Source organism: Phyllostomus hastatus, unplaced genomic scaffold (genome assembly GCF_019186645.2).
Source record: "Phyllostomus hastatus isolate PE091 unplaced genomic scaffold, TTU_PhHast_1.1 phas_scaffold_78, whole genome shotgun sequence".
Taxonomy (NCBI): Eukaryota; Metazoa; Chordata; class Mammalia; order Chiroptera; family Phyllostomidae; genus Phyllostomus; species Phyllostomus hastatus.
Genome location: NW_025334041.1, coordinates 107,735,326 through 107,758,844, shown reverse-complemented (window position 1 = coordinate 107,758,844; position 23,519 = coordinate 107,735,326). Strand labels below are relative to the sequence as shown.

The window sequence follows — 23,519 nt, the reverse complement described above, 5'->3', positions numbered from 1 at the left end:
CAGGCTACCAAAGGGGAAAAAAATCAGTAAGCCTTTGTTTACCCATGTGTACTTCAGAAAGGTGCCCTAATCCCAAAGATCCTAAAGTTATTTTCTATGAAATTACTTTATTAAATGTGTAAATTGGATATTTATTAAACAGTCTTAAAGATTCTTATCCCACAGGAATGGTCCACTTCATTCGCTTTCTCAGTGGCCACCCCACCCCGGGACCTCGTCACTTTGCTCTCGGATCACTGTCGTGCAGTCTGACCAGTCTCCTGCTTTCTTTCTGCTCCCAGCCTGCACACTCACCTCTGTCTGCATTAACTCCACCTCACTGCTGGAAGCGGTTCCCAGTTACCAAGTGAATGAAAACCGACGCCTTCAGCCTAGGACTAGAGGCTTCCCTAACACAGACGAACACTCCACTCCTGCCAAACCACTCGTTCAGTCATTCTCCGGTCCTGTCTGTCACTCTGTGGGGCTCCGGTGCTTCCTCTCCTCTAACCACAGTTAGCACTGCCCTGATCAGCCACCAGAGCTCCAATCAGTCTCTTCTCCTGAGCTTCCTGAGTCCTTACACATAAAGGATTCTTGTACCTGTATTTTCTTCTAAGAGTCTCTAGTTGTTTTATGCGGGTTTTCTTATTCCTTCAACTAAACTCTAAGTAGCTAAGTACATGGTCTTCACTTTTCATTCTCTATTCATCATCCTTATGGACCCGTTAAGATAGCTATGGGCGTAACAGAGGCCTCTATACTAAACTGCTAAATGAAAAATAAATCAGGGATCTAGTGCATGCATGAACTCCTAGGTATTCTGTTGACTTACCTGGCAGTGCTGATGAATTAAGCCTTGCTTTATTTTTGCACTGGACACAAGATTCCCCCAGGCATCAGCTGCAGACTGAAGGTGTCCATGAGCTCTCGCTGTTCGCAGACATGCCATCAAAGCTCCCAGAGCCCCTCTACTATGATGAGACCCTAAGGATGGAAAAGATTGCTCATTTCAAAAGTACAATAACAAAGACCAGTATTGTGCTATGTAATAATAACTACAATTTTAATGTTTATAATAAATTTTAAAAAAATAAAAATCATATTTTAAACTGAATTCTAGCATAAGTTAAAGTTCCTATTATAAAATAATTATTTAAAAGATTTAACAATTAGTGTCAATAATTTGAAATAAGCATAATCCTCTTACTGTTAACTTTTTAAAAAATCATAGTTTTTTGCTAGTATTTTTACATTTCCCTTGACCATTCAAAAACAAATTAGCAAGTGAATCAGAAAAAAATATCAGGTGGAGAAATGTTTGAAACAATAAAAATAACTAAACTGACTTTCAGCCAAAAATAGGAAAAACACTCAGTGTTTCATTTCTCTAAAAACAAACACTGAACCTCCCTGCATATTCCCCCCTAGTAAAGAAGATAAAAGGAGAATCACAAAGAACATGATGCTTTCACAGGCTAGGACATCAGCCATTACTAAGCAGACAAGGAGCTCTGGCTCACAGAGCACCTTGATATAAAAATCAATCCTGCCCTGGCTGGTGTGGCTCAGTGGATTGAGTGAAAGCCTGAGAACCAAAGAGTCGCCAGTTCAATTCCCAGTCAGGGCACAAGCCTGGGTTGCAGGCCAGGTCCCCAGTAGCAGGTACTCGAAAGGCAACCACCCATTGATGTTTCTCTCCCTCTCTCCTTCCCTTCCCTTCTGAAAATAAATAAAATATTAAAAACAAACAATCAAATCCTGCCTGACTTCAGAACAGATTCATGAATACTGACCTTCAAACGGCTTCTCAACAAGGTAAGAATAATTATTAAAAATCATAAACAATGACTTACTTTTGCATATAGGAATCAGACTTTTCAGCTCTTAAGCTACTCTTTGACGTACTGAAAATTTTTAAATTATTTTAGTTTTAAATATTCTTAAAATGTGATGTAGGGTACCATATTCCTGCTTTGTTAAACAGAATACAATAACGTTAAGGTCTGCATGATGAGTCAGGATCATAATTTTATATATTAATCACTATACTATGCTTTAATGCAGTGACTCCTTCGGGGCTCCTGAAGTTCCATGGAATGTTTACCCCTACTCTAAATTATTACAGACAACTGTTTCTTGGGGTCATGTCTCTAAACATTTTGTTTCTTTCCCAGAGGCAAAAACTTGCCACTGCCAATTTACCTGTTTAACTTCACTAAAATAGCTTTTAGTTACTGTTTTGATCACTTCAATAAGCAAATTATGTAAAACACACACACTTTTACTCCAGTCTGACAACCAAATAACAAATGAGAACTTGGTAAAATAAATTAAAACCCAAGTCAGTAGTCACCCCTTATCCACAGTTCATTTTCTCCAGCTCGTTACTCACAGTCAACTGTGACCCAAAAATATTACATGAAGAATTCCAGAAATAAACAAATCACAAGTTTTACACTGCGCACTGTTCTAAGCAGTGTGAAGATGTCTCACATCATCCCACTCTGTCCATCCTGAGACCTGAATCATCCTTTTGTCCAGCGTATCCAAACTGTACACGCTTCTGGCCCGCTGGTCACTTAGTGGCCAACTCAGTTACGACTGTCACAGCATCCCAGTGCTGGTGTTCATGTAATCCTTATTTTACTTAATAATGGCCCCAAAGCAAAGTGTCCTAATGCTGGCAATTTGGGTACACCAAAGGGAAGCTGTAAGGTGTTTAGGCAAAAAAGTGAAACTTCCCAACTTGATAGGAAAAAAATTATTGTATGCTGGTGTTGCCAAAATCTATAGTAAAAATGACTTTTCTATCTGTGAAATTGCCTAATTTATCAATTAAACTTTATAAAAGTATGTATGCAAGGAAAAAACACAGTATATATAGGGTTTGGTACTATCCATAGCTACCTTCAGGCATCCATGGGAGTCTTAAATGTACCCCCTGGCATCCATGGGAGTCTTAAATGTATCCCCTGGACACAAGGAGGGACTACTATAATAAAATAGACCTCATAATCATAACTGGAATCAATCCTTAGCCTATAGAAATGACTCCAGCAAAAAAACTCTATTCAGCTATTCACAGTAACATTGGTTTCAATATGAAATCCCTATTGTTAATATCCTACTTTACTATTCGCAGAAGTGATGACATTTAAATTTGAATATAGTCAACATCTGCCTGGATAACACACTTAAAAATCCTAACTAGAAATTACTAAAACAAAAAAAAATCACCTTCTTACCAGTTTTAGCATCAGCAGAAGTCTGAAGAATCTTTACCATGTAGCTTAAGCTTTCAGGATTGCAATTCAATAATTTTGGCAAGTAATAATCAATCACATAAGATTTTTGATCCAGATTTCCTTCACACAGTATGTAAAGGAGAGGAGAAACCCAAGTCTCATGCCACTTATCAATCCAAGTACTGTCGACAGCCTGGGATTTCAAATGACTCTTATGATTTTTAAACATGGTTTCTAAGAGGTCACTTGCATAAGGTACCAGTGACTGGTCCCCCATCACCTCTAAGATTTGCGATGGAATAGTTTTAGCTAATGCCAAAATACGTTCAACTCCTATGCAATCTACTAAACAACCAAGGCATATGTACTTTCCCTTAATATGCCATTCCAATCGCAGAAGACTCTGAGTCAGTTCAAAAATGAAATGATCAGCAGCCAAATCTGACTTGTCCAGCTCCACCTCTTTGACAGTGAGCTGGTGCATCTGGAGAATATTTCTGAATATGATTTTGGTTTGGTGTCTCAAAGCATCCAACGGATGTTCCCAGTGGGTATAGACATACTCCAAAAGTCTCTTAATTATGCTTGAATTCCCATTCAGACTGTCCTTTAGGCTTGAGGAACTTGATTCAAGAACACATATGGCCGAGGTAGTCCAAGATGCCAAAATTCTAGAGAGAAACATTTCCAGAGCTGATTCCTTGATCCTGAAGAAAAATGAGCCATGTTATTTTAAAGTGACTAGTAAAAGAAATTTCATTTTATAATCATTTAAACTTTAAAAATACAAAACACAAAGAATGAGGAGAATATTTAATCACTACTAAATTTACAACAACAAAAAATTAGAAATAAGGCCAAAACAGATTTCAGACTTTTATATAAAATCTATTCATCTTGTGAAAGTCCAAAAAAAGACACAGGAAACCTTTGAAGGTGATGAAAATGTTCATTATTTTGATTGTGATGCTTGTTTCACAGGTATTTTACAATATACTGAGCAGCTAGGGTTGGGAAAAGTTAGTTGGAATAGGGTTTCTTTTGAGGGTAATGAAAATATTCTAAAGTCAATTATAGTGATAGTTGAACCTCCTGTGAATATACCCCCCAAAAAAACCCCTGTAAATTATACCTCAATCTGTTATAAAATAATACAATGAAGAATAAATTTTAAAATATGCACAATTTAAAAATATGTACAATTTTAAAATACATATAAACTGGAAAACATGTAAAGCTTATCTTCGAACATTATAGTTTTCTCCCTTTATCTACACACTCATTATTATCACACTGGATCCATGGTTGATATGTTAAGCACATGAACACTTTCAGGCATTATGGCAAAAACACCAAAAAGCACAAACTACAACCCAGTGAAGTCAAGAGACCCGGCTATAGTTCTGGCTCAGGTGCTTATTAGCAATACGCTCTTAGGTTAAAGCACTTACTCTCCTAAAGCATTCACTTGCAACAAATTAGACAAATTCAACAAAATAGATTTCCTATCTTATTTATCAGACATGTGAAGATCACATTGAATTACCTCTAATGAAGTTGTTCATAAACTACAAAGCGCTATATATATAGAATTTTTACAGTTAAATGCTAACATTGGAGACTGAATATTAAAATTAATTTTAGAAATGTTCACTACAGCCCTGACTAGTGTAGTTCAGTGGGTTGGGAGTCATCCTGCAAGCCGAAAGTTCACTGGTTCGATTCCCAGTAGGCCACATGCCTGGGTTGCTGGCTAGGTACCCAGTTGGGGGCATACAGGAGACAATTGATTAATGTTTCTCTCCCTCCCTCTCTCTAAAAATAAATAAATAATTTTTTTTAAAAAAAGAAAGAAAGAAACATTCACTACAGGTTAACCTAAACGAATAATTTCTGTAACCTTCTCCCATTATCCCATTTTTTCTTGTTCTACTTTCACATCTACTTCATTTCCTTTTAATTTAGGATTATCCTCGCCACTTTTCCCTGAATTACTAAGTTCACTGGCTCACTTGCCACCTTTTAAATGTCTGACAAGCAAAAAAAATATGAGATGGTAGTATCAAAACTCACTGCGAACTCAAGGTGAACAAAACACGCACAGTGTCCAAGAGCAGAGCCTCCCCGCTCGGGCCCATCCTCCCATTCTGCCAGTCCAGCATGGTGAGTGTCCCCTGGCACAGGAACAAGAGAGCTGACTCGGACACATCAGCGCAGCAAAGGCTCCTGCAGGAGTTCAAAAACCACTCGGGGATGCTCGCACGGTCCACTGAACGGAGGAGCAAGCTACTAATCTGAAAAAATGTAACAGGGCTAATACATATAAAGGCTCTAAAACTTTTCAGAGATATTTCAAAGTATAAATCCAAAACTATCTTTTCACCAAAACATCCCAAGAAAAATAAATGAACCTAAAGGTAAAAAAGCTACAAGTGTTAAAATTATCATAGGAAAAAAAAATCTAAGTCCATGAACCATTTTGCGGGCAGAGCACAACACATCGCCACCTGCGGGTAGATGAGCTTAATTAATGCTTTTAAGAAATGATTTAGAAAATTTTTAATTTTATCCAATAATTACTTTGTGTGACCTAAGAGAACAGTACATACCTATTTTGCATAAAGTCAGGCAAAGAGCTAAAATAAGTTTCTAGATAACACAGTAAAGAAGAAATTGCTAGCCCTGGCTGGTTTGGCTCAGTGGATTGAGTGCTGGTCTGTGAAACCAGGGGTCATCAGTTCAATTCCTGGTCAGGGAACATGCCTGGGTTGGGGGCCAGGTCCCCAGTAGAGGGTGCACGAGAGGCAACCACACATCAATGTTTCTCTCCACCTCTTTTTTCCTCCCTCCCTCTCTCTAAAACTAACTAACTAAATAATTTTAAAATTCAAAAAAAAAGTTAACTGCTAGTAGTAAATATAGGGATTGTAACCCAAATTATACTTTCCATATGACCAATTCACTGAAAAATTGATCCTAGCATGCTTCCTCTCTAAAATACAATATTTGGGTTATTCTTAATAAAAAACATATTTATCAAAATAGCACTAGAAAAAACTAGAATATACATCAAAGAATGTTGATAATGATTACTTTTGTGAGATAGGTTTATAGATAACTGTTGTGTTCTATTTTATATAAATTTTTGGAATTGCCTTCTATGTAAGAGAAAAGGTTATCAGAAAAGATTCTGACTACACAAATAAATTTTAATTCACTTCTTTAAAAATATTTTTAAAACATGTGTCAAACTATCAATAAAACACAATTCTAAACAGGAGATGCACTCACCAAATCAGGAATCTTTTCAGGTGGATGAAACATAGCCTTAATGAAAAGAATAACAGCTAATCCAGACGTACTCTGAATTGTCCGTAAGAGGTCATCTGTTCGGCAAGGAAGTAGACAGCATGTGTTAAAAATGATGATAGTCTGGTACAGTGGAAAGAGCAGATGCTGCAGGGGAAGACAGTCCTGGGTGCAGTTTCTAGCTTGACTACTTGCTTGGGCAAGTTACTTTACCTCCCAAGCACTCAGCTTTCTCTTCTGTAAAACGGGAAAATATAACTCCTATGTGACACAGTTCTTGTAAGGTTGAAATGAATAATGAACATAAAGGCTTTTATGCTCAACACATAAATACTGAATAAATTTGATTCCTTCCCCTCCCTTGCTAACATCCACTCTTCCTTCCTCTCCACCTGCAGCCTCCCAACACTTCGGGCAGCAACAAAGCCTGTGCCCTCCCCTCCACTGATGCCTCTGCATCCCAACCCCCTACATTGCATTAGTTTTTCTTAGTGATTTCAGGGCTTGCGTAAAGAGCCTGCATCAGTACTAATTACAAACTCTGCTATAGTTGGCACTGTACCCAAACAATCTTAACTTACTATCTTTTTTGTTTTCTTTTAGCCTCTGGTTTGTCAGAAAGTATACTAAATAACACGGTGAATTATTTGGCCTGTTGAAAGGATTTAAAATACCTATTGTAAGTTACCTACTAATTATCCATTCTGTCCTTTATCCATATTAATAGAACTATAACTTTGATTGAGGCATCCGTGTGTCTAGCCAAAGGCAAGATAATTATTTCTGTAATTTTCCTTGCAATTAAAGGTAACCATAAGAGGGTTTGGGTCAAGAGGTATAAGCACAAAGCTTGGGGGCACTTTTAATTTTCCTGATTAAAAGTAACGATGCAACTGGTCCTCCTTCCTGACTTAGAGACATGCTGCCTGGAGCTACAGCAGTCACATGGCAACCATGAGGGCACAACCAGGTGGGTGAAAGCCAACATGGTTAAGATGGCAAAGCCGAAAGACAAAAACGTGTGGGTCCCAGTCTGCCTACTGCAGTTCTGGAGCACCTGCTTCCTAACCTCTTGTTATGTGGGAAACAAGAGAGGCACATTTGCTTAAGTCCCTGAGGTTCAGTTTTATGTTCCTTGTAGCTAAATACTTACTGATATACAAAGCTTTGAAATCCTGGAGCAAATAACACTGATTAGGTGCCATCAACTTCCCAGAAAAGAGGCCGCTTGATATTAAAATCATGTCTTCTCTGCATTTCACCAATTAGTCATTTTTTTATATTTAACAAATTTCTCTTTTAAAAGCAAATATCCTCAGAACAGATGTCTGTGAATTATGTTAATAAGAGTAACTTTATTTTCCTTTTAATACCTATCTGAGATCCTATGCAAGAGAAAAGAAGGAAAGGAAGGAAGGAAGGCAGGCAGACAAACTGGACAGTTTAGCTAGGACTTCCAGTAGTTACCAAGCTTCAAAACATATAAACAATAAGATTACTACTTGTCTCCATCAGCCTAACAAAACCAGAGTCAGTTACTGTTCTTTATAAATAAGAGCTCTTGAACAGATCCATTAGTGCTTTTTAAAAATTAAGATAATATTCATATATACATTAACATATAAAATGGTAAGTAAAGGATGACAAAGTAATATAACTTTTTACGTGATACTAATGTGTTAAGTATCACTTTCTTGTTAATCTTATTGTAACATAAAATACAGATAACATTAAACAGAGATACAGAAAACCACCCAAAACAAATGTACAGCTTAGTGAATTACGAGAAGGCAAATATCCTTGTACCCACCATCCATGGAAAGAAGTGGAACCCAGCCCCAAAGTCTCACCCATGTGCCTCACCCCAACCACAAGCCCCTTCCTCTCACCCGAGTAACCGTTATCCTTTCAGACTGATGGCATCAGTCTGGTCCATTATTTAAACATCTGATATGTGTCTAAGTGTCTTTTAATCTGCATGTACCATCTCCACCCCTTTCCTTTTGTTAACAATGTTTCTGTTGAAGAACTCTGGCCTTCAGACCTGTGAAGTTTCCCACAATCTGGTTATTGCCCTTGTTTACTCCTGGTGCAGTTCCTCACGTCTCTGTGTCCTCTGTAATTCATGCACGTCGGCAGACGGCCTAGACACAGGGCCAGTCCTGAGTACCGTCCCTTTGAGAAGACGACGAAAGCAGGACTCCAAGGAGCGCATGTTGTTTGGCTGTCTGTTCCTGCACCGTCAGCGGCCCTCAGTGCTCAGTGCCCACATCCATTCACTGGGGGTTACACAACGGTGATATTCGAAGCCTACCACTTCACTGTAATGTATTAGTTGAAATACTCTCATAAAAAGACACATCTTCTCATTAACTGTCTGTTTTCCCAGTGGTACAGTGCATGTGGACAGAAGCAACACACGAGCCATGAAGAGCACCACGCCCTGCCCCGCACTGACCACGGCCATCTGAAGACGGCGCCTGCCGCTAAGGAGAAACACGTGGGCAGCGCCAACCTTTCACATCTCCCTTCCAAATTTGGAAATTTCTTCTCAGGAATTTTCTTTCGCTATTTAAAGTCCATGGCTTTTCAACACTAAGGCTGTTAGGTTTTCTTCTTTGTATACAATACACACACACACACACACACACACACACTTAAAAAAATCCTTCATCCTTATCCCTTGCTAAACTTGAACATTTGAAAGAAAAAGTGTTAAAACCCTGTAATCCCAGGCCTTTCTGCACTTTGAGGGGGCAGAAAGGGGAGAATTTCTACATCTCTGTTAAGTATTATATATGTCATACCATTATCAGCAAAAACTGAGCGACAATTATCATTATTTGTATGTTTTTGTACTTACCGTCATTCAAAAACCTGGTAAAAATACTCAGCAATCCACACATACTCCGCCACGCGGGAGAACTGGAGATCGCCAAGTGAGTTCCCTGGAGGCCTTGCGTCTTCTGCACTAACGTTACCGAGACTCGAATGCCTACCATCAAGTCATTCATCAGCTGCGTCTGAACAATATGATTTCCAGCAAATTTTCTACAATGGAGAAAAGATATTATTACCAAAAAAAAGTCAAATAAAAATGTCAGCATTTCTATCCCTCTTCAAAAATAGTACATTCCTCAATCAAAAGGCCAAAAGCAATTTTAGATTACAGCAGACATTCATGCCTTTCTCTTCCAGTCTCATAAACATTCATTCCAACTGTGTAGACATTTATTGGACACTTTAAACACTCTTAACTTACCTCAGCATTTTCCTCTTTCTCAGCCAATAACTACCCTTACTTCTCTTTTTTAAGTAAAAATAGCAAATTAAAACAAGTAACACAATTTATAAACTTGAACACTCCCTCAAACTTGATACACGTCCTCCACATGGCTTCCAGGAGGCCAGGCTCTCCCAGACTTTCTCCTGCTCCACCACCATTCTCCTCAGACGCCGGGCCAGGCCATCCTATCCCCCTGCGCTTTTTACAGCAGAGCTGTCCATGACTCAGACCCCAGTCCTCCTCTTCTGCTCATCTAATTTATTCCCTTGATACTCATCTCATCTAGCTCACTAGCTTTAAAATATAATCTATGCGCTGACAATTTCCAAATTGTATCTCCAGCCCAGACCTCTCTTTCTCATTCCAGACTTGTATATGAAGCTTCCCACTCAATAGCTTCACCTGGACGTCCAACAGGCACCCCAAACTACGTGAACTTATCTTCAACTCCAACCTACTCCACCTGCTGGGATCTCTATCCCACAAAAACGCTGTAATCATCCTCTCCTCCTCATCCCATCCCGTTGGGTCTACCTTCCTTCAAAATACATCCAGAGTCAGAACCCCCGACTGCTACTCCTGGCCTGAACCACTCTCATCTCTCCCTCAGATTACTACAATAGCCTCCAAACTAGTCTCCCAGCTTCTATCCATGCTCCTCTCAGTCTATTCTCAATATAGCAGAACACAGAGTGATGACATGAAATCGTAAGGCAGGGAAAACAGTTTGGTGGTTCCTCAAAAAGTTAAACATAGAATTACCATATGATCCAGCCCTCCACTCCTAGGTATATGACCAAAAGAATTGAAAAAAAGGATTAAACGGATCCTTGTCTGCCTACCAATGTTCATAGCAGCATTATACACATTAGTCAAAGGTAGAAATAACCCAAATGTCCATCAACAGATAAATGGATAAACAAATTGTGTTATATATTTACAATGGAATGTAATTTCAGCCATAAAAAGGAATGAAATTCTGATATATGTTACATGGATTAACTTTTAAAATATTATAATTGAATATGCCAGACAAAAAGGGACAAATATTATATTCCACTTTTTTGAGGCATCTAAAATATGCAAATTCAAAGAGACAGAGAGAATAAATACAGGTTACCATGGGTTGTGAAAAGACAAAGACAGTGAATTTTCTTTTGGACACATTGAATTTGAGGCACGTGTAAAACATCCCAGTTAAGATGTCTAAGAGACAACTGACAATATAAATCTACTATAGTACTCAGGGCAGAGAGCTAGGTTAGAGTGATAAATCTGTACATTCTAAGTACGGAGATGATAGCCGACACCGAAGAAGTAGACAATACTAAGTAGTCTGAACAAGAAGAATAGAAAGGACAGAACCCACATTCAAGAGATTAAAAAGACAAAGAGCCTAAAAGCTGACAGAGAAGGAGCTCCTTCCTGCTAAGGAAAAAGGAGACCTTGGGCTAAAGAGGGTGCAGATATTACTTCTACTCTTCCCCAGAATCTCCCTAAACCAACACACACGGGATTTAAAACATAAAAAGACTTAAGTACACAAGAGCAACAAATAGACAATGAGGCAATAATAAAACTGTATAAGCTACAAAGCAGATGGGTAAGGGATAACTGGCTTAGCAAAATCAAGAAAGACGACTGCTAAGCCAGAGAACAAACCCAGCAGCAACCCAATTTGCAGGCCCAAAAGGCTAAGAAATGGTGGGCACCGGGTACTCTCTGACAAATAGGTAAGTAAATGCAGGGCTGAATATGGGAAGACAGGCAACAAGTCAGTTGAAAAAGTAAAAAATTAATTCTGGATCAATACCCTCAGGCCAGCAAACAACTGGTCTACCTCTAGAGAAGGTAAAACACCAGGTGCCTGGACAGGAGCACACACAGATAAGGCAGCAATACCATATTGCAAACAGGAGTATTAGGTAACAATATGCTAAATGCAAAGACAACAGCTTTCAGACCCAGCAATCAGACTATTACACCAATGGTTTAGAAGACTCTTCCATGGTGAATCCACTACCCACACAAAAAGACCTAAAGGTACTAACATCAGGCAGGGGTTTCCCAAAGAAAGAGCCCCACTAAACTAACCCACAATCAAATGTACAAACAAGCCCTGGCCAAGTAGCTCAGTTGGTCAGAACATCATCCCAATACACCAAGGTTACAGGTTCGATCCCCTGTAGGGGTACATATGGGAATCAACAAGTGAATGCATAAATAAGTGGAACAACAAAAATCGATGTCACTCTCTTTCTCTAAAAATCAATAAAATTTTAATTAATTTAAAAAGCCTTGCAATCAACCACACCTACATGCACAGAGATTCAAATCAACTGTCAGTGCCCCATTCTTAAATATAAGTGCTCAGCCTAGGATCACCAGACTTCTCAGGAAAGCTTCTAGCACAAATATGGTGACCAACAGCAGCAAACAGGAAAAAAAGCAACTTGGAAGAAACTGAGGCTGTGTAAAAATTTTAAAAACAACTTAAAAAAACTTTCATTATTATCTTTAGAGAGATAGCAGAGAGTACTTCGTCCACAAACTAAGAACAGGATGCTATGAAAAAGGAACATTCAGGTTGGGGAAAGAGCTCTTCCCTTTATCATTTATTCTCATAATAATTTATTTGATTTTGAAAAATTAAATATCAAACCTCTAAAAAATGCATTTATATAATTAGGTCTAGCATTAATGGAGCGGCATAGAAAGAAGCACATTGTAGAACTTTTTAAAAACTCCTTCTGTACAAAGACATGTGCAATAATGACAAGTATGCACAGGCATGCCAACATGCAACACTTGCCTATTTTCTTCTGAGATTTCAATTAAACTCTTCTGTAGAAAATGAAGCACTGAAACGAAAAGAACATAATGACAAACCAGAACTTAAAAACTGTGAACTTTAACTTCAACACAAGAGACTTTTTAAATCACTGTTACCTAAAATGACACCATAGCAGAGAAGTAGAAATTTAAGCCCTGGCTGGCGTAGCTCAGTGGATTGAGTGCGGGCTGCAAACCAAAGTGTCGCAGGTTCGATTCCCAGATAGGGTACATGCCTGGGTTGCAGGCCATGACCCCCAGCAACTGTACACTGATGTTTCTCTCTCTCTCTCTCTCTTTCTCCCTCCCTTCCCTCTCTAAAAATAAATAAATAAAATATTTTTTTAAAAAAAGAAATTTAAAAGGAAGGAACATGATGTACCTTAGTTATCTGCAGTACTCTACCTACTGCCAAAAAGCTTAAAAGAACTGGTTCCAAAATAACTCATACAAGCAGTTACCTCTCAGAATAAAATAAAATAATAGAACTTACCATTTTCAAGAAGATTATTAACACTTGTTATACCTGTGAGAGAAAAAATTAATAACACTGGTAAGAAGTTTCAGGGCCAAAATTAACATCATTTAAAAACAAGGATGTACTGACAGGTGTTAGCCAGAAAAAGCACTAGAAAAGAGCTGGCTTACCCAAGTTAAAGTTCTCCATACATGAAGATATATTGTCAATTACTTTCCTGTAAGAGTATACATCAGTAGTATTCAATTCTTCCTGAAGACGAGAAGTAAAACTTTGTATGGCCTCAGTTAGAAAAAATTCATGTAGGCAATTTAGTGAGCTAGGAAAAAAGCAGATATTAAAATTCTTGACAACTCTGTAGTACAAGGATATGTAAGGAAGGAGGGGACTCATTACAAATGAGGGAATATTATACTAGACCTTCAAAATACTGCCAGAAAATAACTTAGACTATCCTCAACAGAATAGCCAAAATGATAAGACCAAAACACCATGTTTTTCCTCCACCTAAAATCATCCAGTAATGTCCCTCCCAGTCAAAGTAGTAGCCAAAATGCTACACTGACTGACGAGACACTGTGCATCTGGCCCCACCATTACCTCTCATCTTGATCTTTGTTCATTAACTCTAGCTACATGGCCTGCCTTTGTTCCAACAACATGCCGACGCCTTTGCTCATGCTACTTCCTCCACCTGGAACACTTTTCCCACAAGTATACCCAATAACCATTTCCTCACCCCTTTGGGGTCAATTTCAAATATCACCCTATCAATAACAATTGAACAAAGACATCTAAAGTGACCATTATGTTTTAAACTGTAGCCCTCACCCCATCCTTAGGTCACCCTCTCCCCCTGCTTTATTTCTCTGCTTTATTTTTCTTCATAGCACTCATACCCTCTAATCCTATATATTTTGCTTCTTTATTTTGTATATTTTCTATCTTCCTCTTAGAATGTAACCTCTATTCTAGGTTGTTTGATTCACTGTATTACAAGTAGCTAGGAGAACACATGACACATAGTAGGTAGTCAGCAAAAATTTATCAAATGGATAAATTTTACATCAATTAATCTACATAAAAGTCAGTAGGCATTCTTTAAAAATATGACTAAACTGTTCTAAAGTTTTTCTCGAAGAAAAAAAGTCAAAAATGGAAATATTCTGAAAAAGAAAAGCTGTAGAAGAGACAACTTGCTCTAATGTATAATGAAACCACATTATCAAACTGTAGTGAATAAAATGTGACATCAGTGTATAAACAAAGAGGCCTAAGTCTAAACCCAAACCAGGGGAAGAATGTTTAATATTGGTTACTTTTAATCAAATCAAACATGTATAATGCTCGCTTCCCTTTCTTTTTCTCCTTACCTTGCCAAGACTTTCTTCAAGGGATTCTTTAGACTCAAAGAAAGGTAAATGCCTGCTAAAATATCCAAGCAACTTCTAATAGCGGGATCGCACGTGCCATTTTTGTCTGCCTCCTCCAGTAAAGGCACAATCTATAACCCAAAAAATTTAGTCACAGTAATTTTCTCTAACATCAACAAGCATAACAAAGTAACATGGATTCAAATACTTCTTAATTCTTAAGTATAATGTGAAATATTTTCCACTCTGCACTGTTCAGGATACTGACTTAAACACCTATTTCAGTATTTATTAACCTTTTCCCCCTCAACTTCCACTTTACCCTCCAAACCCACCCCTTCCCTGAGAATTAAAGACCTGTCAATGGCTTAAGGTAGAGGAATCCCGTAGCACTACTGAAGAACCAACAGTACATTTATTTAATTGCTTTCCAAAAAATATTATAACTTTGCAAGTTCAAATAATAAATCCTGATATTGAAATACTAGTAAGGACAATCTTTACATTTTAAATTAACTTTTTAATGTGCTTACTAAAAAGTTTTGAACATTCAGATTAATAGAAATAATCTTTTAAGTATCTCCATAAAAGGTAGGTGCAGTTATCTCATTACTGCAACTATTCACAGCTCCAACAGTGGCGGAAGCCTGAACATGGCTTCTATTGCTACTTTGAATAAAAGGATATTATACAATAAGCAGAAAGAAAAACCTATTCTTTCATGATACATTGATATTAAATAACTGGAACCAAACATTATCAATTAATTTTAAAAGTTTGTAACAGCATAATCATTGTGAACCGATATCAATTCAGCCTTACCTGTTTAACATAGTGGATCTGTGACACCCCATCGGTGAGTTGCACGCAGCGTAACAGCAAAGAAGCTAGGTTTTTCCCTTCCACATCAGCCAAAGCTACATAACACACACATAAAAATTTTCTTCAGTGATTTAACAATATATGGATATGAGTTTGCTTTTGTTATGCATTCTATGAAATGTAAATATTTATAATCCCCCCAAAAACAGGCAGAACTTAGACTTAGTCTGAAGTAGAATTTTAAGAAAACAATTCTACATCCAAAGCAAATAAAAAGAACGCTGAAAAAATAAATGGCAAGTTTGAACACTAGGTAATATGTCCCAGAGATAAAAATAATCTATTTGCAATCTGGAAAAGAAATAAAGTCAGAAATCACTTACATCTCAAAGTTTCAAGGTCCTGGTGACAAATGGTCAATGCAGTAACTTGTATTTCTTTCTTCTTCTTCGAAACCATTTTAAATTGTAGTCACTGCATGAAAGAAGAGTTTAAGGCATGGTCTAATAACGCAAGGTTCCTGAACCTCAGCACTACTGACATTTTGGACCAGATATTTCTTTGCTATTGAGTTGTTGTGCTGTCACCGCAGGATGATTAACACATCCCTGGCCTCTGCCCACTAGATGCCAGGAGCATCTTCCTCCTACCAAGCTGTGACAACCAAAAAATACCTACAGACATTGCCTAACGTGCACTGGGGAGCAAAGTTGCTACAGGTTGAGAACCACTGGTCTAAGGATTTCTGCTCTGGAAAACTTTTTAATCCCAAAAAGAGTTTATTATTGCCTAAACTCTAATGTTACTTTTACCTACTATAAGCCAGTCTTTGTATTTTAAAATACAGCAAACCTTCATTTTAATGATAACAAAAGAAACCAACATGTTTTTTCCAAAAATAAAGTGTATCTAACCAACCTCAGTAACTTCTTAGACTGACAGATCAGCAGGTGTCACAACACGTTGTACCCTGATTTCTGCGAAGTAGTTGACAAGCTTTTGCATACTGTCCTTGTGGGTTTGCTTTTAGTTTAAGAACAGAGTTTGTTTTAGTTAACAGGGTTCATAATGGACTGAACAAATGTACTTGAAACATACACACTAACAGTACCAGGCCGTCTGGAGGGAAGTCACTATAGGGAAATGCTACACAGGGATCTTTTCTTGGTACAGCTAGCATTTTTAGCAGTGTATATCCATAACGCAGTGAAAATATTAAAGAATTTATATGTTAATTTATAGAAGAGACAGTGCTGGGGGGACGTGTTGTTGTATGATGGGATCAGGATTAAAAAAAAAACAGCCCAATGAACTAGAATAAACTTACCAAGCTGAAATAGAAATAAACGGAAAGTGCTGCATTTAAATTAGGAAAACAATATAAAAATACATGATGGGGCAGGGCAAGGTGAAATGCAATTTAAAACAGCTCAACATGTGGTTTGAAACAGCTCAGTGTGAGCCAACAACACAACAGATTGCTAAAAAGCACGTCAGAAGTCAAGGAGATTAAGGGAACACATGATCCCTTGGTCATCCCTCAGGTCAGGTGACATGTGGAACATTAGGGGCAGTGATGGTGGCTGTATCTTAAGGATCCATATAATAAATGAGAGTGTTTCCAAGGACCAACCAGACTTCTGAAGGGCCTGGAAAGCACCTCCTTCAGAAAACAGCTTAGTTAACCAAAGGTGGCCTGGAGAAAAGAAGTTAGGACAAATGCCTTAAATGGCTGCTGGACTGATTAGGAGAAAAGGGGAGGGGATTTCTTTTGTCTTCTTAGAGGATTAGGAAAAAGTACAAGCTTCAGGGAGGCAGATTCCAGCTCAATGCAAAGGAAGAAATGCCTGTTCCAACTCCAGAATGGGCTGCCTTTTAACCAGAGAACTCCTAGCACGAGAAATATCCAACAAGAAGTTGAATGAATCCTTATTCATTGGGACTCCTGCAATAGCCTCCTAACTGGTCTCTTCACGTCCACCCTTGCTTCTGAAGAGTCCATTCTCTTCACAGTCATCCAAACAATCTTTTAAAACCTCTAATAAAATCTAACTACTCTCTTAGGCTTCCCAAGGGGATCCAATTACTCTTAGAATAAAACCCAAACTTGAGACTTTGGCCTTCAAGGCCCTAAATAATCTGGCCCTAACTTTCCCTGCACTCCATCTCAAATTAATCTTCTTTCTCTTCACCATCTCCGGAGCTCAGCTCTTCATGATGCTCTTATTCCCACCTAAGGGGTTTTGCACATCCTGATAATGTTCATTCCATCAGATCCTCACAAGGCTGACTCCTTTGGGTCTCTTCTAGGAAAACCCCTTCTGAAAGAGCTGTGACTGCTTTAATCTAAAACGCCACCATTCCTACTCACATACACACCATTTCCATTACTTTTTCTTCATAGCAATTACTCCTACCTGAAGTTACACTGACTTATTTATATATTGTCTGTGTTCCCTAGTAGTAAATTCCATGAAGGTAGCAACTTCGATCTAGTTTGTCCACTGTTTTACTTCTCAATTCCTAAACCAGTACCTGTGCTACTTAGTAAATATTAGGTGAATAAACACATGAATGAATTAACAAACATTTGTCAGAGGTGTTCTAGAAGGGATGTGTGCCTTTAATGGCAGAAGGGTGGCCTACCTAGTATTTAAAATTTATCCTATATATAAATAACAAGCTAGTCCAGACGCTGATGATCTACGGTCCACTTGCCAAATCAAACATCAATACAGCGATGATATGTGAAAAACCACTTAACAGAAAAGAGTAACAAAAACGGACACAGCTAGAAAGACTTAGACAAGGGAAAGAATTTGAAGAGTGACATCATTAGATCTAGGGAAATAATTAGGGATCACTTCCTGGGGAAACTACCATTGTACAAAGTTTAGAAGAGATAGAGACAGGTAACTGTGGAGACTATTCCCTGGTGTATAGTGAGCAAGATTCCAGCAGGACTTAATCTTGGAAACTGCGAGACTACACACTCATAAAAAGTGCGGTGCTTATGCGTGCTCAATGGATGTCCAAACGTTTGTCCTGATGAACTAGGTAGGCCTCCCCAATAGGGGAAAACCCCATGCCCACCGTGGTGCACAGTTTAAGTGGCCAGAAGATGCTCAGGAAATTATACTCCTTTTGGATTCCCATGGCTGCTTCCCTTTTCAACGGTACCTCACTCCATCTACACCTTTCTGCCTGACTCCTACAAACACTCTCTAGGCAGTTTTCGAACTATGGGAATCCATGGTAATGACAGGTGAAAAAAAAATAGGTTAAAATGCTGTCTCCAAGGAGACCTAAGCGACCGGAAGTCTGTTTCACAACACCAGATTCTCGCGAAGCTAAAGCACGGGAATTGCTGTGAACCACCCGGCATCCCCTAACACAGTGGCCGAGCCCAGCGATGGGGAGTCACGCGCAACCGCGGGTATGGCAAACGGGATGCCTCAGAGCCAAACCTCGTGCCCGTGGGCGTTTGAGAAGACTCGCTGCCGTCTAGATAAGTCCCGGAAGCTAGTAATAGTTCTACGATGTCTCGGTGGTTCTCAACGTGGTCTTCTATCGACTACCGGGTCGCGGCGAAGGGAGCGAAGCTAGAGGACCCGTAGGAGGAGTCATCGCGAGATTTGAGCTAATGCGATTTCCCCCATTCAGGAGTCCGGAAAGATCGTGATGTCACCGGGGAACCGGTGTGAGACTGTGGATTTGGCCAGCCTCCGACTTGAAAGCGTGCGCGGTACCTCACTACAGCGCTGGGGCTAACCCCGTGGATTGGAAGCCTGCCCACCTCTGACGCCTCCGGATTGCTTAAATTGTGGCCTCCACTCACCTGCGTGCGTGGGAAACACGCTTTCCTCTCCGCAGACACTCCACTTTCTCCCATTCGGCTTGCCTAGCGCGGAAAGGGAGAGAAAACCGCATCCAGGTCTCCGGAGCGAAGAGCCTAACAATATCAAAACCTTGCCACAGAGGGTAGGAGGAGGGGCAGGCTTTGAACCGAAGCCACGAAAAGAATTTTGACGGAATCGAGAAGTATGAACGCTGACTCACGCCGAAGTGCATTGATTCATTCAGCAACCAGATAATGAGCTCTATTGTCGGATCGTTGCTAGATGCTGACCTTGAGAACTGCCCACTAATTAGAGTATATATTACACGGATAATGCAGATTGTCAGATGATTCTGACCTTTAAAGATAAATAAAATAACTAGATGTCGAACGCTACCCTAGTTGCTGGGACGAGGAAAGACCAGGAAATAGACGCGGATGCTTTGTTTAAATGCATTTAATTTGGCAAATGAACTGAGAAAGATTACAGTTCCCCAAACCTTCCCGTCACAGTGATTACCTTAATTTATCATTACTTTTCTGAACTTTACTTCACCATCCCTTGTTTTTCTTTGTAGATTTGCCCCATGTATATGTATCATTATAGAATACTTCATTTTGTTTGGTATTGAGCTTTATTCATCGAATCGCTTCCTCTGGCACTTTGCTTCCCTCAGTATTGCTTTTGGCATTCATCCACATCAAAGCAAGTCTCTGTGCTTCTTTCATTCCACTGTTATCTAGTATTCCATTGTGTAATATACCACATTCATGTACCCATTCTACTCCTTTGGAGATTTGGATTGTTGCCAGTGTTTGCTCTAAGACTGGTGCTGTGAACTTTCTTGTGCATTTCCGCTGATGAGTGTGCAGCACTTTCTCTACAGCTTTGTTTTTGTATTATTTTTGACCAGGTCTAATACTAAGAAATACATTGTACCTTGCACCAAGTACACGTAAATATTTGCATATGTATTTATAACTTTTGTTTTGGGAAAGGCAGCAAAATTAAGCTCCAGAAACTGGTTCTGTCTTTGTCAGCAAATTATTTAGTACAGGTTCACGATGGGAGTTACAATAATTTCACCATCCAATAGCATACAAGATAACATCTCTTAGTAAGCCAACTTAAAAAAAAAAACATAGCCCAAATACATGACAGATTAATCACACTATTGATCCAGGCAAGGGCAGATGAAGGGGAAAAACTCTAATATGACGTGTACCTTTTTATACAAGGTAGCACTCCAGGAAAGAAGACAATCAACGAAGAGCTGATCTCAAGTTGCCAGGGCAAAAGAGGTTCATGTGGTAGACTAAACAAAGTCTCCCCAAAGATGTGCATGCAGTAATCCTAGGACCTGTGAATATGTTATCTGGGGAAAGGGACTTAACAGATATGATTAAATTAAGAGATGAGATTGTCCTGAAGTACACAGGGGGACCCCAACACAAGGAGAGAATTTGGAATTTAGGCTGCAGTCCTTGGTTTGGGGGTGGATCACCGGGCACTTGGCACAGTCCATGCTTTTAATCAGATTTGAAGAGAAGAAGGATGGCCAGTTGGCCAAAGTCAAAGTGGGTGAAGTGGTAGGTTTCGTGTGTCATGTGATCCCCTAAACTCCTAACCTCAATACAGTGCAAACTCCTTCCCTAGTAGGGCCACAGTGCCCCCCTCTATGTTGTATACCTCTAGCACCTGAGTGAGTAGTGAGCTGTCTGCACACCCTCAACACATCCACATGTGGTTCTGGTGGATCGGGGGCCAACTGACAGCTACAGTCTCTTGGAGTGAAGCTAGTGCAACTTAAGTCAGGTGGGAGCTGCCCCTGCTACCCTAGCCCAGGCCTGGACCAAACTATCTCGGTCCTTTTCCTATGGTGGCACACTGGTGTAGGAATACGTGACTTTAGGCAGTGAAGTGACCATCTCATAGCAGTATGAAAAATTCATCCAAACTCAGCTACTTCGTCCTGTTCTCATGGGACAAACAAGCAAGAAGGGCAGGGGTTGAGGATTCCTGGAAGAAATAAACCATGTTATCTACACCTCAGAATGCAGGAAACTTTTGTGCTCTTCCAGGAGGAGGAACAAACTTCAGAGGGCCTTAGACTGCAGTGTGTGTGTGTCAGGATGTTCTCCCACAGACCATCACTCACACTGGTCCCTCCGGCAAAGTTTCTACACCTGCAGGACCCCATCCCTGCCCCCACACCCAGAGCTGGCCTGGACTAGGGAGGAACACATGTGGTCCCTCCTCTCAACCCCACTGATTTTTATTTACTCCTCACAACAGACCTGTGAAACGTGCAGGACTGGGGTTCTCATTTTATGGATGAAACATGTCCACAAGAAGCAAATGGCTGGTGTGCGGTAGTTCCCATGCTTAGTTCGGGGCTCTTTCCATTATATTCCAAACTCTCCTTTTTACATGCAAATGAGGACAGGTGTGCGGTGACCTTTTCCTACAAAATGAAACAATGCCATGATTATGAGAGCTCAGGAATTAATGGTACTAAATGGGTTTAATGTTAAATTCTGAAGTAGGTGACCTAGGGTCACAGCATGAGTTTCCAAGCGTCACCTCTGCCATCCGGTGGTCAAGTAACTATAACTAAAATAACTGGGTACTGATACTGTTGTCGTATAAAAGTTACGCATGACCCCGAGGCAAGGTGAATGATTTGAGTGCAAGCTCTGACTTGTAGGGCCTAATGTGACAAATTAAATGTTAAATAAACAAATAGAAGCCAGAGGTTTTACACAGTTTTGCTCAGGGTGAGAAACTTCAGTTTACAAGAGAGGAGCCCCCTTCCCCATTTATTCAACAAATATTTATTAAACATTGCCTTAAGTTGGTTCCCCAGGAAACAGATTCTAGGAAGAGATTTGTGTGAGGGAGGGCTACAGGGGAGGATTCTTAAGAACAACTCTGTAAAGGCTTGAGGTCAATAAGTGGTCAGATAGGGCAGAGCTGGGATGAATTTGCCACAGAGGCATTAGCCAGTCCTCCTGGGAGCTCTGGAGTTGGCTTGGCAAGAGACAGAGCCTCTGTCCTTCATCACCCAGTTATGGGATCAGACAGTGAGCCGTAGTGGCTGACACTAACAGCATCTGGGGGAATGAGTGCCTGGTCCTAAAGGGGAAATCAGGGCAGCACATCAGAGCATCCATTATAGACCCCACCTGTGTTCTGGGCCCTGTGCAGCGGTCTAAGGATACGATGTGGAGAAACACACCATCTCTGTCCTCAAAGTTACCCAACGGTGCAGAGTGAAAGAATGAACACACCAATAAATGTTTAAAAACCAGGAAATAGAAAATTATCTTACAGCTAGAAAGTGTATTTCATCATCTGGAACAACAAAGAAAAATCTATGCCTTTTATGGATGGCAATAAAAGAAGTCGAAAATATTTAGGGTGGAAAGTGAATTTGCTCTCTGCTAGTGTAAAAATATCCATCTGGAAACAGCTCTAAAGAAACTTGCCTATGGAATGTAACCAAAGCAGTGGGAGATTACTTGTATTCATCTGCAATGTACTGTGGATCCATCCCTTCAGCTCTCCCCAACAATAGGTGACAGGGCTTTCCCTCTGTTTGGGGGCCTACAAGTGTTCTCAGCTCTTGGAATGCAGGGCTGCCTGTAGGCAGGGGCATGCTGGATGCTGGTCTTTGTTTTTTTCCCCCAGGAAATAGCACCTTGGCACAATCAGGAAGAGCAGCTCCTTGGTGCCTGGTTAGGTGGAGCAGGGTGGTCTTGCTGCTGATTCTGCTCCCATTATCCCAGCCATCCCCTCCTCTACATCTGCTTGTCTTTCCTCTTTCTGCATCTGTGGAATCTTTATTTCACTTCAGAAAATATACCTGGACTTGCCTGTTATCCATGCCTGCTACTTATAACATGATAATGAATTCTATGCCTTGAGCCTTTAGGGCTTAAATATTTGAGATGCATAGAACTTTGTATGCCACAAATTTTCAGAAAAATCATGTGGGACTGAAGCCCAAAATTGCCTTCCTTATCCCTGGTTTAGCTGAGGCAGGAGAGACAGAATCATGCCAGCCATCCAGGTGGGGCAGAGGACCACCATGGAGGTACCCGCTGACAATTCTAAAATCTCCTCAGAGCTTCAGACACAGGCCTTCAAACAAGCATCTCACCTGGATGCCCCCCTTCAAACTCCTACCTCTCTTTCTACCTCGCTTCTACCTAACTAGAGTCTCCTTCTGATTTCTCTACACCAATTTATGACCTGAGCAAGCAAAACCTCTGAGAGCCTTTCTTTCCTTCAAACTCCCCTTCCTCCCAGCTGACTAAATCATCAAGGTCAAGATAATTCCGTATTTTCTGT

General features: G+C 39.9%; 1 protein-coding gene across 4 annotated transcripts in view; it reads right to left on the bottom strand.

Moving 5' to 3' along the window:
• The window catches only part of THADA (THADA armadillo repeat containing), a 286,751-nt gene extending 266,644 nt beyond the window's left edge, over positions 1-20,107 (bottom strand). For 3 of the 4 annotated variants that reach the window (XR_006784399.1, XM_045827761.1, XM_045827763.1), the window contains exons 1-12: positions 18,795-20,107; positions 15,711-15,801; positions 15,328-15,422; positions 14,506-14,636; positions 13,303-13,451; positions 13,148-13,180; positions 12,635-12,683; positions 9,400-9,587; positions 6,519-6,613; positions 5,301-5,521; positions 3,228-3,934; positions 815-966 (exon numbers count right to left, since the gene is read on the bottom strand). Coding sequence is in view for 3 of the 4 variants with exons in the window: in XM_045827761.1 (XP_045683717.1) it covers positions 815-966; positions 3,228-3,934; positions 5,301-5,521; positions 6,519-6,613; positions 9,400-9,587; positions 12,635-12,683; positions 13,148-13,180; positions 13,303-13,451; positions 14,506-14,636; positions 15,328-15,422; positions 15,711-15,786 (1,896 nt within the window). In the remaining variant the exon portion in view is untranslated. The remainder of the gene's footprint in view (positions 1-814; positions 967-3,227; positions 3,935-5,300; positions 5,522-6,518; positions 6,614-9,399; positions 9,588-12,634; positions 12,684-13,147; positions 13,181-13,302; positions 13,452-14,505; positions 14,637-15,327; positions 15,423-15,710; positions 15,802-18,794) is intronic. The other variant, XM_045827762.1, reaches the window with a different exon arrangement.
• Between the last annotated feature and the right edge of the window lie 3,412 nt (positions 20,108-23,519).